The sequence below is a fragment of the Fulmarus glacialis genome, unplaced genomic scaffold (genome assembly GCF_000690835.1).
Source record: "Fulmarus glacialis isolate BGI_N327 unplaced genomic scaffold, ASM69083v1 scaffold18996, whole genome shotgun sequence".
Taxonomy (NCBI): Eukaryota; Metazoa; Chordata; class Aves; order Procellariiformes; family Procellariidae; genus Fulmarus; species Fulmarus glacialis.
In genome coordinates this window covers 18,171-32,796 of record NW_009217695.1, presented here as the reverse complement: position 1 = coordinate 32,796, position 14,626 = coordinate 18,171, and the positions used below count along the sequence as shown (strand labels likewise).

The 14,626-nt window shown below is 38.3% G+C and overlaps 1 protein-coding gene across 1 annotated transcript in view; it reads left to right on the top strand.

Annotated features, from left to right (window-relative positions):
• The first annotated feature begins 1,995 nt into the window (after window positions 1–1,995).
• The window catches only part of LOC104078225 (bromodomain-containing protein 3-like), a 24,914-nt gene continuing 12,283 nt past the window's right edge, over window positions 1,996–14,626 (top strand). The window contains exons 1-11 of the mRNA XM_009579777.1: window positions 1,996–2,187; window positions 4,397–4,534; window positions 5,284–5,413; window positions 7,544–7,716; window positions 8,834–9,205; window positions 10,226–10,354; window positions 10,560–10,748; window positions 12,028–12,212; window positions 12,288–12,580; window positions 12,684–12,797; window positions 14,350–14,481. Of these exons, the coding sequence (XP_009578072.1) occupies window positions 1,996–2,187; window positions 4,397–4,534; window positions 5,284–5,413; window positions 7,544–7,716; window positions 8,834–9,205; window positions 10,226–10,354; window positions 10,560–10,748; window positions 12,028–12,212; window positions 12,288–12,580; window positions 12,684–12,797; window positions 14,350–14,481 (2,047 nt within the window). The remainder of the gene's footprint in view (window positions 2,188–4,396; window positions 4,535–5,283; window positions 5,414–7,543; window positions 7,717–8,833; window positions 9,206–10,225; window positions 10,355–10,559; window positions 10,749–12,027; window positions 12,213–12,287; window positions 12,581–12,683; window positions 12,798–14,349; window positions 14,482–14,626) is intronic.

Sequence of the window (14,626 nt, the reverse complement as noted above, 5' to 3'; positions counted from 1 at the left end):
GGGGGGGGAGGGGGGGGGCGCGGAATAGATCATGAAGTCACTTCTGAATTAGAAAAGAGACCAAGTTCCCTACTGCAGCACACTCCAGTACCTACCACTGTATCAACTAGCTTTGTAAAAGCAGGCAGCAGAGAAATGCCTAACTTCAGAGTTAGCACACTGTTAAGTGCGAGGCAGACACTATCTTCTCTCTCTGTAGAGCATAAGCTGTTTTGCATATACTGGACCCTGGCAGTTGAATATCTTCTTCCAGGAAAACTAGGTTCCCTTTGGGTTTTTTGAAATTTGCTTTAGAGTAACTGCTAGATTTGGTCTCATCAGAAGACACAGGTGACAGAAGATGATTATTCTCCAGCTTAAAATTAACACAGCTTGTTATTTATATGACTTGAAACTAAAACTTCATGCCTAAACTATTAAAATTCTTCTCTGAACTGAAATCAGTATTATGAAAAATAACAGTAGTTTTGATACCTGCTTTACTGTGGACCTCAAAACAACCTGATCTTGTACTAAATTTATTACTGATGTAGTGGCCACGCTCGTAGCCCAGAACTGTTCCTGGTATTAACAACTCAGGTTTGATAAGTTTTCCTTATTTAAGAAAAAAGAAAACTTTTACCTTGATGGCAGTACTGCTTAATGAAAGACATCTGCATTCTGTAAATGACTAGACTGAACACATGGGGGAGAAATCAGAACAGCTCTTCAGCTTCAAGAGCTGTTTGAGAAGAGGCGTGCTTTTGAATGCTGAAATAAAGAACAAAGATGAAAATGTAAGATGTGTGATATGTAATGTCTGATGGGATGTTACAATTGTTGCAAGAATGGGACATAGATACTCTTCTAGCAGTGTGCTGATAGCAGTAGCTATCTAGCTTATTATGACCTTTTCTGAAACTCATTAAATACTTTATACCATGATGAAAAGTAGGCTATCAGATTTTTTTTTAGCAGAAGGTAGGATAAATTGAGAATGGAATAAGTAATGCTTGATCGAATGAATGCACAAAAAGAAATGGTTACATTGGTAAACCAAGGAACTAGTGTTAGAATGAGAAAATATGGCGCTTTTTTGTCTTAATGTGGAGAAGAAAGTGAGACTCTTGACTGAATGTTTGTAACTCAATGATGAGCTAAGAAGGTGGGCAAAGACTGGAACTTCTGTAATCATGCTTGGCAAAGGTCTTGCCTAGCTTAGTGCTGGTGTTATGCACCCCAAAACGCAGCCTCTGCCATTCCGAAGTACCTGCATGTTCTGCTCCAGCACAGCAACACTGTGCTGGCTAAAGACAAATTACCATGATTGCTCCTTGCAGTATTCTTTAAAAGATTGAAAACTGTTTGGTGAGGGGAATGAACCTTTTATAGTCCTTGGTATGTAACAATGCTGATGCACAGTGGCAGAAAATACTGTTGTGAATATACACAAACTTGAAAAGCACTGTTCCAAAATACACTTATGCTAACACATTTTATTGGCAGTTGTAGGACTTCTGCGTGGTGACTTGGCTGAGATGCGTGAGGAAGGTAATACCTAGCTATTGCTATGTGCTAAGTGAGACTTGCAGTGTGTGCTGTAAAGCTGCTTCTTAGGTTAAACCTCTTCTGTAGGGCTCCATCTGTGGAGGGGGGCAGGCAGAGGATGTATTCCTAGACTTTGACAGATGAACCTTGGTAACGAAGCTTATTTCTAGGAAAATCTTACAGATCTCAATGTACCTCCTCTTAGCTGTTTATAACCTAAAGGACTGACTTCCAGTGGGCCAGCACATCCAATTATGCACAGTAAAATAAATGTGTCTTGGTTAAACCATGAAGGTATGCCTGTGACTACAGTATTGACACTCCACAAACAGAAGTGAACACGTAAACAGCATTAAATCTAGATATCTTCACTGAATACTATTTATTTTTCTTTTTTCCCTCCTCTCCCCCCCAGGTTAGAGGTATAATGAAGATCTTTGAACAAGCGGATATACAAACTTCCTAAAGATGTCTGTTCCAAGCCAACACCGTTCTATTATTATTAACCCTCCTCCACCAGAATATATAAATAACAAAAATAGTGGTTGTCAAACAAACCAACTTCAGTACTTACAGAGGGTGGTCATGAAAGCCATGTGGAGACACAACTTCTCCTGGCCGTTTCATCAGCCTGTAGATGCAGCAGCACTGAATCTTCCTGTAAGAACCATTTTGGAATTGGAGTATTAATATGTGAAATATTACAGGACTTGTGAATTAATGTTAGCTTAAAAAAGTTTCTTCTGATGCAACAGATCATGGAAAACTACTTTTGCATATGAACTGCTTTCAATAATCCAAGTCTGCAAGAAAACTGTGTTTTCTCTCTAATACTAAATACTGGTTTATACTAAATGCTGCATCTTTGTTCATTTGCTTTCTGATCAGAGACTGTAGTAAATCAGTATTTCTAAGGGAGAATAAGAATGCTTAGACAGGCCTCTTGGAGTTTCTGGATGTTGGTATTCTGCCTTGTTTTCTTTCCACCTCCCTGCTGGTTTAGCCATATTTCTTAACACTGCATATGATGAGTATTTTCTTTTGCCTTTTTTTTTTATTTTTAATAGGAGGCAGCCAGCGTCTTTCTATGTCAAATACTTTATGATGGAAAAGCAGATCTTATTGACCCTGAAGTAAAAAGGCAAATCTGGATCCAGTTTGATGTATAGAAGTAATTACACTTGTAGTACTTCTTAATTTCAAATCAACTTGGGCATCTTGCTCTGAAGTTTCTAGAGGAATTAAATGTCCCTGCAAAAATAGGGAAGAAAAAAAGAGATATGGTGTTCTCATCATACCACAGTGATAGACTATTCTTCTAGGAAATAGAAGATCTGATGCTTAAATTCTTCTTCTGTATTGCCCTGTGGGTTTTATGTATGTTACAATTTAATTCCAAAGTGAATGAATATAATGTCTTGTGACAAATTGTCTTAATTCAGGTTATCTTCTGACTCCGGTTTTGGATCACCCCCGCTTTTTCAGTCAAATGAAAACATTGTTTATTCACACAACAGTACTTCAAATGACCTGGAAGTTACTAGTCTTGGTAGATAAGTAGGAAGGTGTTAAATAAAACCAGTTCCTTTGATTCTTCCCCCCGCCCCCAGCTTAAGCAATTGTATTTAGTTCTTTCAGATTTCCAAGACTAATTCTACAAAATCATTTGTTCTGTTTAGAGCAGACAAAAGCCTTTATCTGCAGCTGTTTCTCATGACAAACTCATTTGGTCAGTTTGTCCAAAAGCACAGCCAAAGTGACTATCTTTCTGTGTCTCTTCTTACCCTTTTTCCTTCTTGAAAGGAACTGTCACTTAAGGTTAATATTAAGGGTCATTCAATCAGAGTTGTAGCAACATTTGCAGCTGGCCTTAGGCCAGTTCTGCCTCTCTGGATTTCTAAGGCAGCCACTTGACTTCTAAAAGTATGTATTAGTTCAACCGCTGCACAATAACAAGCAAACTCTGGCTCCTTGGTGAGGACAATGAAGATATTTGCCTCTTTCCTCAGGTGTTAGAAGATGCAGAATGGACAATACTTAATTATTAGCTGCGTTATTTAAAAGCTTTCTTGGTTTTGTTTTGGTAAATTCAACAGTCTGCACTATGATGTATTTAGCTTTTTTTATTTCACTAAAACAGATTGTTAGGACAGCTTTAGAAGACTTTTGAAGTAGTAGTAACTTCACACAATTACAATGTGTATGTGAACTTAGTGGGGATATTCCTGTTCTGATTTCTTAAATGCATCAGCAGGGAATTAGCCTCATGCTCTTAATCACAAGCTTTTAGCCATGCTACTAAAATAATCACAGTAGTTCACATTCAGCTGCCTTTCAGTCATATTGCCACATTGTCACTAGATTAACCCTGAGAGGAGAGCCAATATAACCCAGGGGATGAAGTATTTGATCAGCAACGGTGAAAACTTGGCAGCTTCTTTTTGTCAGTGACTGAGTCTTTGTCTTTGTCAAAGTCTGTCTTTGGCTTCTTTTGCTTCTTTTCCCTCTGTTCTGTAAAGTTGAGTGCTACTTCAGGTAAATGGCTTTGAGATAACAAATGAGAAGTACATATACTTTTCATAAGTACTACCAGTATAGCTCTGGATCCTATTGAAATAAATATTCTTCGGGGCTTTGAACGGTGGATGTTATATGAAAAAGCAAGGAAAAATGAGGTGAAGAGTTCCTGGACACTTACTTCTATGGTACCTATGACTATGGGGAAAGTTTTCCTTTAAATAAAATATTCCTTCCAACATAATGGAATTTTCCTTTCTTGCAATTTAACTTTCATAACTAAATGTGTAAGAATCTTCATGTCCTAATATTAAAGATATCTGTTGTGTGACTAATTCTTTCAAAACCACAGGATTATTACAGTATTATAAAGAAACCTATGGACTTGAGCACTATTAAAAAGCGTCTGGAACACAATTACTACACAAAAGCTGCAGAATGTATTGAAGACTTTAAAACAATGTTCTTGAACTGCTACATATATAACAAGGTACGTGAAACACAACCTCTTACCAGTAACCAATTCTATTGAACAATACAAACAAGTCTAAAACAAGCAAATGGTTATTAAAGCCTGCATGAAATCAGTCAATGTCTTCATGACTTTTTGAAACTATTTTCTCTGAAAGGTGGGGGGGGACTTTGCTAGGATTGAATGAGGGCACATAAGCGAAGTCTAGCCTGCTGTTACAACAACGAGTGCATAGTCTTTTCTGCACAAGGATTCCGCCTGCAAAATCTCTGGGTTTTAGTTGCAGAGCTCATGAACAGCAAGCATGGTGTAACTGCTACACAAGTTTAAGGCTAGCAACCCTGAGCCATGCTCCAGTCCTCCAACAAGTTTAACTAACTTAACTTGAAGCGTGAGCATCTCCCTGCGCTTCTATGTTTGTTGGCTGTGTCTTAGTATCTTTAAGCTTCAACAGCTTTCTTCAGAACATAGGAATGAATAAGGGAGTTAAATCTGCCCCCTTTTCCCTTTGCTGAGGGAAGTATGTGGATATAAGGCAAGTAGGACTGTGCAAAGGACAGTGGGAGAAAGAGTATTTCAATAATGAAACAATTTGTATTAAAGTGAGTTGGGGGGACAGGAATGGCAAGGACTTATAGAACTCTCTGGTACTGGCGGCTTGTTTCAATTTGTTGGAGCAGGATTCTGCAGACTGTTTATTTTACAAGGTAGCCCTCCATTACTGCAGCCTCTCCTTTACTCTGAATGTTACTGACTATATTCTGCAGCCAGGTGATGACATTGTGTTTATGGCCCAAGACCTAGAAAAAGTGTTTATGCAGAAAATAGCCCAAATGCCACCAGAAGAAAGACTAGTTGTTCTCAACAAAGGAAAGAGAAAAGGAAAGAAGCCAGAAGGTAAGGCCTGTATTATATGTTGAATTGTTAACATATTAAACAAGGAAAAGCTGGAAACAGCTTTTTCTCAATCCTCCATAGCTTGTCACAACTCAACCCTGGAGCAGTTGGGGTGTTCTCCACTCTTCCCAGAACATTTCAGACAAGTAACAACATTGCTATAAGGCTTTAGCAGATTCAGTGCAGCCATACTATTTTTTTATAGGTACTAGCTAAACTTCCTTTTTTCTACTAATGAAGTGTGTTTAAGAGTGTGTAAAAATCAGAATTAATAACTTCATCAGTAGTATAATGGCGTAGCTTCACAGGCAAACTTCTGGTGAAATGCAGTGCTCTTGCCCACAAAAAGGACAATTTAGTCAAGACATCTCAAACTTATGAGGAAATTACACAGTAAGTTCTTGAAGTGACATTGGGAAACCTAATTGCAAGGGGCCATGTGATCAGCTGCAACTTATTACTCATCACTAACTTCCTATGTCTTTTTAATTGCTCTTATAACCTGTTCACTTGTATAAAGTGCTCATTTCTACATCTAAGCTCTCAACATTGCCAAAGAATAAATAATTATATTGATAAAGACTATGCAGTGCCTAGAATCACATGTGCATCTCAATGTGTAGGTAGTCTTCCAAATTGGCCTGAAGGTATTGCTATCAGTTGTTGGGGAAATCTTACCTATGTCTTGAAAGAGCTGCACACTTCACCCTGATACCTCTTAATTATTTGCCTTCTGACAGCCAGGGAGCAGTGATCTTGGCTATCTCAGTTCTTACTGGGTCACTTAACAGATGCTCTTATTATTTAGCTATGCAATTATACAGCTCTTCAAGGTCTCCTGATGACTTTGTTTGCTTCCTCTTACTGCTGTTTGTGGTGTAGTGGTCCTTGTTGCTGGTAGTATCTGAAACAAATGTTTCTTCAAAATAGTATTACAGTTTGATAAATCTCTGTAGCTTTCTCCTCAAGGTATATTTGACAAGCAACACTACCTTTCAGTGATCTGGTAGATGGATATGGAAAAGTAGTGGACGACTTGGTCTTTTCACAAGAATTTTTAGGGGGTTAGGAGGAAGAGGAGGATACTCATCTGGCTTCCCGCTCCTACTAGCTTATTTGAGTAAAATCTCAAGCAATTCATTGCCTTGGCGGAATATATTGGTTGAACAGGTAGAAGTGACTCCCAGAAAAGACTTCTGTTGAGAAATGTGTTGGAAGCTGGGTTAGCTTTTTGGTTCTCAAATGATTGCAACAATTTGTTGAGATGCTTTCATAACACCATCTTGCTGGTATTAATGCTGTTTAAGTCCCCTCATGCCTCTTGCACACACAAACATGCAGCTTGTACAAGTTTTGAAATGTTCTAAGCACTTCTTTTTGAATTGGAGAGTAGAGCACACTTGCTATGATCAAGGAAATATTTCTGTCCTGTCTTTTGCAGACATTGGTTTTGGAAACAGATCTATACACACAGCTTATTTCCCTTTATAAAAAAAAAAAAAGCAACTGACTTCCATTTCAGAGAATGTTATGGTGTTACTCAGTGTTGTGTTACGTGAACTAATAAGTGTGAACGTCTGTGGGAACTAAACAGAGTCACAGAGCTGAAAAAGACACTAGTAATCTAACCAGCCAAATCAAATACAGAAAAATATTGGTCTAACTGTCATCAAATCAGTGATGGATATCTGTAATATTGCTAAGCAATATACGCAGATCTTAACTATTCTTAGCAAACTTGAACCTTCATGATGCAGTTTAATGCACCCTTTGCTGCTTGGTCTTTATGTGTATGTAGAAAGCAACTTGATTCTCTTCTTGGCAGGAACGTTTTTACAATGTACAGGTTTTAGTGTGATGTCTCTTTAATCTTCCCTCTGAGGTTAATCCACAGCTTTCTTGAAGCCAAATATGCATAACTTGGTCCAATATTCTAGCTGAGGTACTAATGGTGCTGAGTAGATAAGGATACCAATGTCGCCATGTTTAACAATGCTCTTGTTTGTATTTATTTGTATAGCTTGCGTGTGAAAGAGTGGTTCTGTTGACAACTGTTCAATTTGATCATGAAAGAAATTAACTGCAAGGTTTAAGACCTAACTTTAAAACTTTCTATTTTAAAATAACCAGAAACACAGCAGCCCAACCCTGGGACTTCACATGAACAAAGCACAATGCAGAAACAAGCTGAAAGCAGTGAGCAGCCTCCACTGGTGACTCAAGAGCTACATCAGGTTACACTAGCTCCTTTGTCTGCAGCTCAGCTGACTGCTTTAATGCCAACTGCAGTCCCTATAACAAAAGTAAGTTCCCTCAAATAACTTTCAGAACGAAAGGTATTGAAATTGCTGCTTCAGGCACTAATAGCAAAACCATAGGAGCCATGCTTACTGCAATATCTTTTCAAAACTTCCATTGTGATAAAAGATAGTAAGAGATGTCTATTAAATCTTCTAGGTCTCTGCTAAATAACTGGGCCAGTACTAATTCTAGAAACTAAGCAGAAATTGGGATGACTGTTTGGTACATCTTTTCTTATAAATGTGGTTTTAAAATGTTGTTCTCAAAGAAATAAAGTGAACTTTAAGATGGTCACTCTTGAAGTCTACTACTATACTTCTGCAGGCTTTGATGTAGAAACTGTTCCTTCATTGAGGTGTAGATACTGGTTTTAGTATTAAAATAAAGCTCTAAGTTCTATTTAATAACTTCTCATGGCTTCAATGTAAATCAAATGCGTGATTCTCCAAAAATAGCATGTTTGCTTAAACACTGTGTAACTAGCCTGGAAGGTGTTTGTAGCTCACAAAAGCAAATTCTTGTTAAATGCAATCTGAATTGTATGTGAACATCTGACATTTTCATCAGATAAACGCTCTTGTATTGACTTAGTTTTGGGTTTGCTCTTCCAATGAGAAACAGGCATATGTGCCAGGCTCTCCCGCAGCATTTATTTACACTTTACTGAAGAGTCTGAACACTGATGACAAAGCACACATTGTGTCGCTTCCAAACCAAATACCACCCAGGCTAAAGAAAAATAGAGATAAACCTTGTACATAAAGCCCTCAACCAGGCTTAAAAGGTATTGCAGTAATTCTTCCCCTTCCCATAGCAGTCATCTTGTGGTAACTTCATAATCTACCAGCTTCTTGGAGTCTTCTCAAATGGCTAAAAACTGACTACAACCTGACCTGCAGTACACTCTGTTCTTTCCTTTACATCTAAGATTTGAGCTTGGCACGCTGATCTTGTAGTGTCCTGTAGGTTTTCAGTCTAAACGTGTGGAAGTGCCACATTCTGCTCTGACTTCAACAGTTCTGACACTTTTTAGAATTTTTTTTGTGTAGTCTGAAAGCTGACCATTCTCTCACTGTTCTGGACACCTGTATTTTAGACTGTAAAATTTTCTTTTCCTAGGCAAAAAAAGGTGTGAAAAGGAAGGCTGACACTACAACTCCTACTACTTCAATATTCACAGCAAGTGGTGAATCTTCTGCAACATTTAATGAAAGAAAAGATGTTAAAGCATGCAGAGGTGAAAATGAATGTATGATATCAAATAAGCTTCTGAAGAGAAACTTGCCAGATTCTCTACAGTCACCTGAAATTCTTAAAAAGATTCAGTTGTCAGAACAACTAAACCATTGTAATGAAATACTTAAAGAAATGTTTTCAAAGAAACATGCAGCATATGCGTGGCCTTTCTTAAAACCTGTAGATGTTGCATCTTTCTCGCTTAGTGAGAACCAAGGGATCACCAAATGTCCTACAGACCTGGGAACGATTAAAGTAAGTATGTTTCAGAGAGAACTGGACTATTTGTGTGCTTGCTTGAATAACTTGTATAATGACTGGATTTTAATAGTGTTAGCTGAAAAGGTGTCATGAAAGCTGCTTCTCCTTGGAAAGAAATAATGGGCATAAAAACCATATACGCTTATCTCTCTCAACAAACTAGGCCACAGCTCACTGAAGAGTCTTCGAAGTCTCATTGTGACTATGTGCACAGTAGCTAATCTACTTATCTGTTGAACAAGCTAATATACGTAGTGAGGGAATTATCATTTCCATAAAGGACTTCCAAGCAGGCTGCATGTTAAATACGCTGTTACTAATAAAACAAAATGCAATTCTGTAATGTCAACTTCTGCTTCTCTCTGAATCTCATTATCCTTGGTGAAGTGCCCTGGAACCTCAACACCTAGATATTTACATGACACCTTTCACATCTTCTGTGAAAAGGAACCCTTCTAGGTGGTGGTATGTGGCCAGTGCTTTGTGAACACCGGGCACATCTGTCCGGGGTTGAAGTATTTAGCCAAGTTAAGATCAACCTTTGTGGGGAGGGTTGAATTTCAGTAGTCTATTGAATTATCTTGAAAACTGGCTTGCACGATGTAAAGGTTATTTCCTAATTTCTAGCCCGTTATTTTGACTCAAACAGTTATGGAATAGGCTTTGTATAAATACCATGCCTAGAATCAAAAACAAGTGCTGAGTACGTGACCAAATAAAATCACCCGAACATTGTTGTCTTGACCTAGTGCTGAAACTAGTACTACAAAGTCCTTACAGCAATTAGAGTTAGCAAATCTGTTTAAAAGAGGAAATTCTCTTACTTTGTTAAAGGGACAATGTTGAATGAGAAGCAGGTATTTCCATAATGGTTCTCACAATATTTACTGTCTTGATACAAGCTGAACCTGATACTGGATGTCAAAATTCTTGTTCCTCCTCTTTTTCTGCTAGTTCATGGTGATGTTTTCTAATTTTAAGCCCTAAATGTGTATTGATTTTCTTTTCCTCTAGAAGAAAATGGATAATTTTGAATATAGAGATATACAAGAATTTGCTACGGATGTTAGATTAATGTTCATGAGCTGCTACAAACATAATTCTCCAGACCATAAAATAGTTGCTATGGCAAGAAAACTTCAGGTGAGTTATGACTTAAGTCAGACTTGAAAAAGAGTAAGACTGTAAGATTCCTTCGTGGTGATCTCATGCCCTGATGTAGCATCTGCTAATATTACCAACTACTACGTTGCTGTGTAGTTCTAGAAAACAAGCAGCAACTTTGTAGTGCTTTAGAAATTTGAAAGATGCGCTGACTTCTCTGCTGTTCCCAAACCTAACTCTTCAGGATGTTTTTGAGATGCACTTTGCCAAAATTCCTGATGAACCTGTTGCAAGTGTTCCTCTGCCACAGCCTACAAGAGAAATGACAGAAGCTTATTCCAGTGAAAGCAGTAATGATGACTCTTCAGAAGAAAAATCATCTGAAGACTCTGAAGAGGAGAGAACAGTGCACCTTGCAAAGCTTCAGGAGCAAGTAAGCATTAGTACTCAATGTGCGTGACTGTTATAACCTCTGTGATCGTACCACTTGCAATTGTCCGTTCTAAGGCTTTTAGCACCAAGAATCAGTATTTAAAAAATTCTATAGTCATTTGTTTTTCTTAATACAGAACTTTATTCCTGTTTGGAAGCACCTCCAAATGTTAAGTGAATAGTGCCTCAGCAAATACAAACTGTTTTTAGTGAATCATTGCTCTAGTACTTTTGCCTACCATTTCTTCAGATGACTCTCAAACTTCTAAAAAATAAAACTATGTTGCTGTGGTATGATGAGAGCATCCAGATACTCCACACGTAGCTTACTGGCATATTCTTCTAACAGTGGCATTTCCTTCATATAGTTGAAGAGCTCTGTTTGTTCACTCAGTCTCTCTTGAGCCACACAAAAGCAAGTCATTAAATTCTACTTCAGAAAGGTCAGTATGAAGTAAAACAGAAGGAATCTCATGGTCATGCTAATGTGAAGCATGGCTTGCTTCATTGGTTAAGAGTGGAATGGGTCTTGCTTTTGCTTGAACATAATGCTTTAACCTGCTGCTGCTGTATCTATAAACTATGGGGAAAACTAGCATCTGTTCTGCTAGTCAAATGAGGGACAGTTTAGTTTTCAGTATTCGTCAGAGTAGCATATACATCATCAATTTATGAATAAAGGTATGAGGACAACCAAAAGTCTACAAGACAGTCTTTGCAATAGTGAAGTATTTCAGTGCATCTGAATTCTAATTCTCATCATCTGTCTATCTTCCTTCTAATTCCTATGAGGTTTAAACAAACTTGTGTTAGGTCTTTCTCTGAAGATGTTAGTATGTCCCAACTAGCCATTTTATATCGCAAAATATCTAGGGTTTATGGGTTGAAGATGCACAAGCCCAGTCCCAATAGCCTAATTCAGTAATGTTGTTAGAGGTCTAACCTAATAAGGCGCTTACATGCTTTCCAAATGCTTGAAATTAAAGGGAAGCTGCTGGATACTCCCACAGTGATTTTTGCTTTTTTATTCTTCACAGGATGCTAGAAGACATATGCTGTTAGAAATATCTGCATAAAATAAGTAATCTTACATCTTCTATATACATAGTCTGTGACTAATCTATAATATAGTAAGATGCTTGGAAAATAAACCTTATTTGGCAAGCAAACATCCTATTAATATCAGCTCAGCTGCCACAAGTCTCCTGTGATATTTAGGGCCAGTTTATTGTTCATCCTACACTGCCTAAGATATCAGCTTTTTTTTTTGCTTTTGATAGCTTAAAGCTGTTCACCAGCAGTTGCGGGCTTTGACTAGAGCATACTTACCTAGACTGAAAAAGAAAAAAGGGAAGGCTAAAAGAGAGAAAAGTAAGAACAAGGAAAAAGCCAAAATAAAAAGCCTGATTCAAAAGAAGAAAAATCTGAAACACAAGAAATCTAAGAAAAAGCTGTCTTTAAACATGTAAGTGTGGGGGACTCATGTGGGTGTCAAATTATTTTTAAACTGCTGTTACTGCAGTACACTTTTTTCTTGCAGTCAATCAAAGAAAACCATGCAGCAGGTCTTGTTGGCGCATAAGTCAGAAGATGAAGATGGTGCCAAGCCTATGAATTACGATGAAAAAAGACAGTTGAGTTTGGACATAAATAAACTTCCTGGAGATAAGCTTGGGAAAGTAGTCCATATAATACAGTCAAGAGAACCTTCACTGAGGAACTCTAACCCTGATGAGATAGAAATAGACTTTGAAACTTTAAAGGCTTCAACACTCAGAGAACTAGAGAAATATGTGGCAACCTGTTTGAGAAAGAGACCAAGAAAGCAGCGGGGTATGTAGCATAAATGATGCTTTAAAAAAAAAAAAAAAAAACCCACACACAACTAGATTTGTTTTCTGTCTTGCTGCAATGTTAACTTCTGTTTCACATGCAGCTAAAAAAACAACAAAGTCAAAAGAACAGCTTAATTCTGAAAGGAAACAAGAGCTAGAGAAGAGACTACTGGATGTCAATGGTCAACTAAACCCAAAGAAGGAGAACCTCAAGTGTAATGTGACTCTTACTTTTATTCATTTGCAATAGAAATAGCTTAAAGTGGGATTCTCCCCTTGCGCTTATGTACTGTTATGCAGCTGGGGACTTTCTCCTCAGAACAGTTGAGGTCTTAAGCTTCCCGTTGCTAGTCTTAAGATTCTTCCTATGTTGAATGAGCTGAACTCGCAGCAGCAAACTTGGTCAGTTACTTGTCCTGTCTAAAACATCTTCCTTATTCTTCCATCTAATCCTTTATTACAGGTAAAGACAATAACAGCTTCAGAGCTTAAGGGACACTGAACACCTTCCTTATGCTGACATATGAAAACATGGGAGGAGGAGGAGTGTCCCTCTATGTATTTGTTTGCAATTCACTTTCTGTGGCTTAGAGATTCAAGAATAACAAATTCTAGTCATACTTGTTAGATTGCAGCCTCACTAATGCTGTCATGCTAGCAACCTCTGCATCAGTGAGAGGTATGCTGTGTTGCCTTAGTCTTAAGGAAGTAGCCTAGGAGAATCAATTCCGTTTTTCAGGCGATAATGTGTTTCAATATCAAAACCAGAAATTCAGTACATACTTGAGCATATCTACACTTACTGGTGGGTTTAGTCAGGGACTGAGAACAAATCAATGCAGCTGATGCTACTATTATAGGTCAAGTTGTTCCTCATTAAACTAGTGAGTGCTGCTGTTGCCCTCTATTGGATATCTATTAAGCTCCTATGTGAAACCAGTTAGCTGAAGTTATAGAAGCAGTCCTGCAAGACACAGGCTTGCATCCAGCATTAGCTCAGGCAACAGTCTTCCTGTCTGGTATACACGATGGCTTGAAAACATCATAGAAAGAAAGCTTAAAGAAGCAGCTGAGAACAGTTGTGAAGTATATGTTGTGTGGGGAGTGAGGAAGCAGGCCAGGGAATCTTTACAACTGGCATCTGGCTTGTTTATCACAAAAAAGAGCTTAAGCTGGCACTTAGCAAAGAATTGTGTCCAGGGAAACAGGTATCCATGTAGCTTCTCATTTTCAAAGCTTCTATCAGAGCAACACACTTCAAAAAAGCTTTTTGACTGCAAAATCACTATAAACTGAGTTAAATCAATTCTGCAGATGCAAAATAGTCAGATGGTGGGGAGGTGGCAAAAGATGACAATACTGGAGCACATATGGCTTGGGAAAGAGGAGAGTTAGCTATAAAGATCGCAGCATGCAAGTCTGGCAGCAGCAATAAGCACAGAAACAGGCTCTTAACAGCAGGAAAACTTATGGGGGAAAATTGCTTGAATTGTGTCTTAAGACAGCACAATTTTAACCTAGTTTAGGATTGTAAATTGTGTGATTACAGCTTCTCCTTGGCTATTTCATTCATTCAGCTAGCTTGCTGCTGGTAAATCTCCCTCTTCTATGAAGGTCTCAAATCCACTGCTAAATGGACAGTGGACAAGGAAATGGCAGAAGATGAACTATTATATGGGAGAATAGACTAATAAGGTTGATTCTAGTCTTGTATATGAAGACTGCTCCACTGCAGGTTGTTCTAAAGTCTTTCTTTTTCTCCTGCAGTTGAAAACAATGCCGAGTCCAGTATTGGACCAAGCAGACTGAGTGACAGCAGCGATAGCAGCAGCTCCTTGGACTCTGGCAGCAGTACTAGCAGTGGTTCTAGCTCCTCAGACAGCAGCGACTCTGAATCGGGTCAGAAAGCTTCCTTTTGTGTTTGTGTAGGCAAAACATCTGCCTCCTCAGCTAGCATCTACTGTTCCACATGTTTACCAAGGACTTCAGTTACCCTTGTAGGTTTAGTCCGTGTTGAAGGCTCAATTCCAGTGCTATTACATGA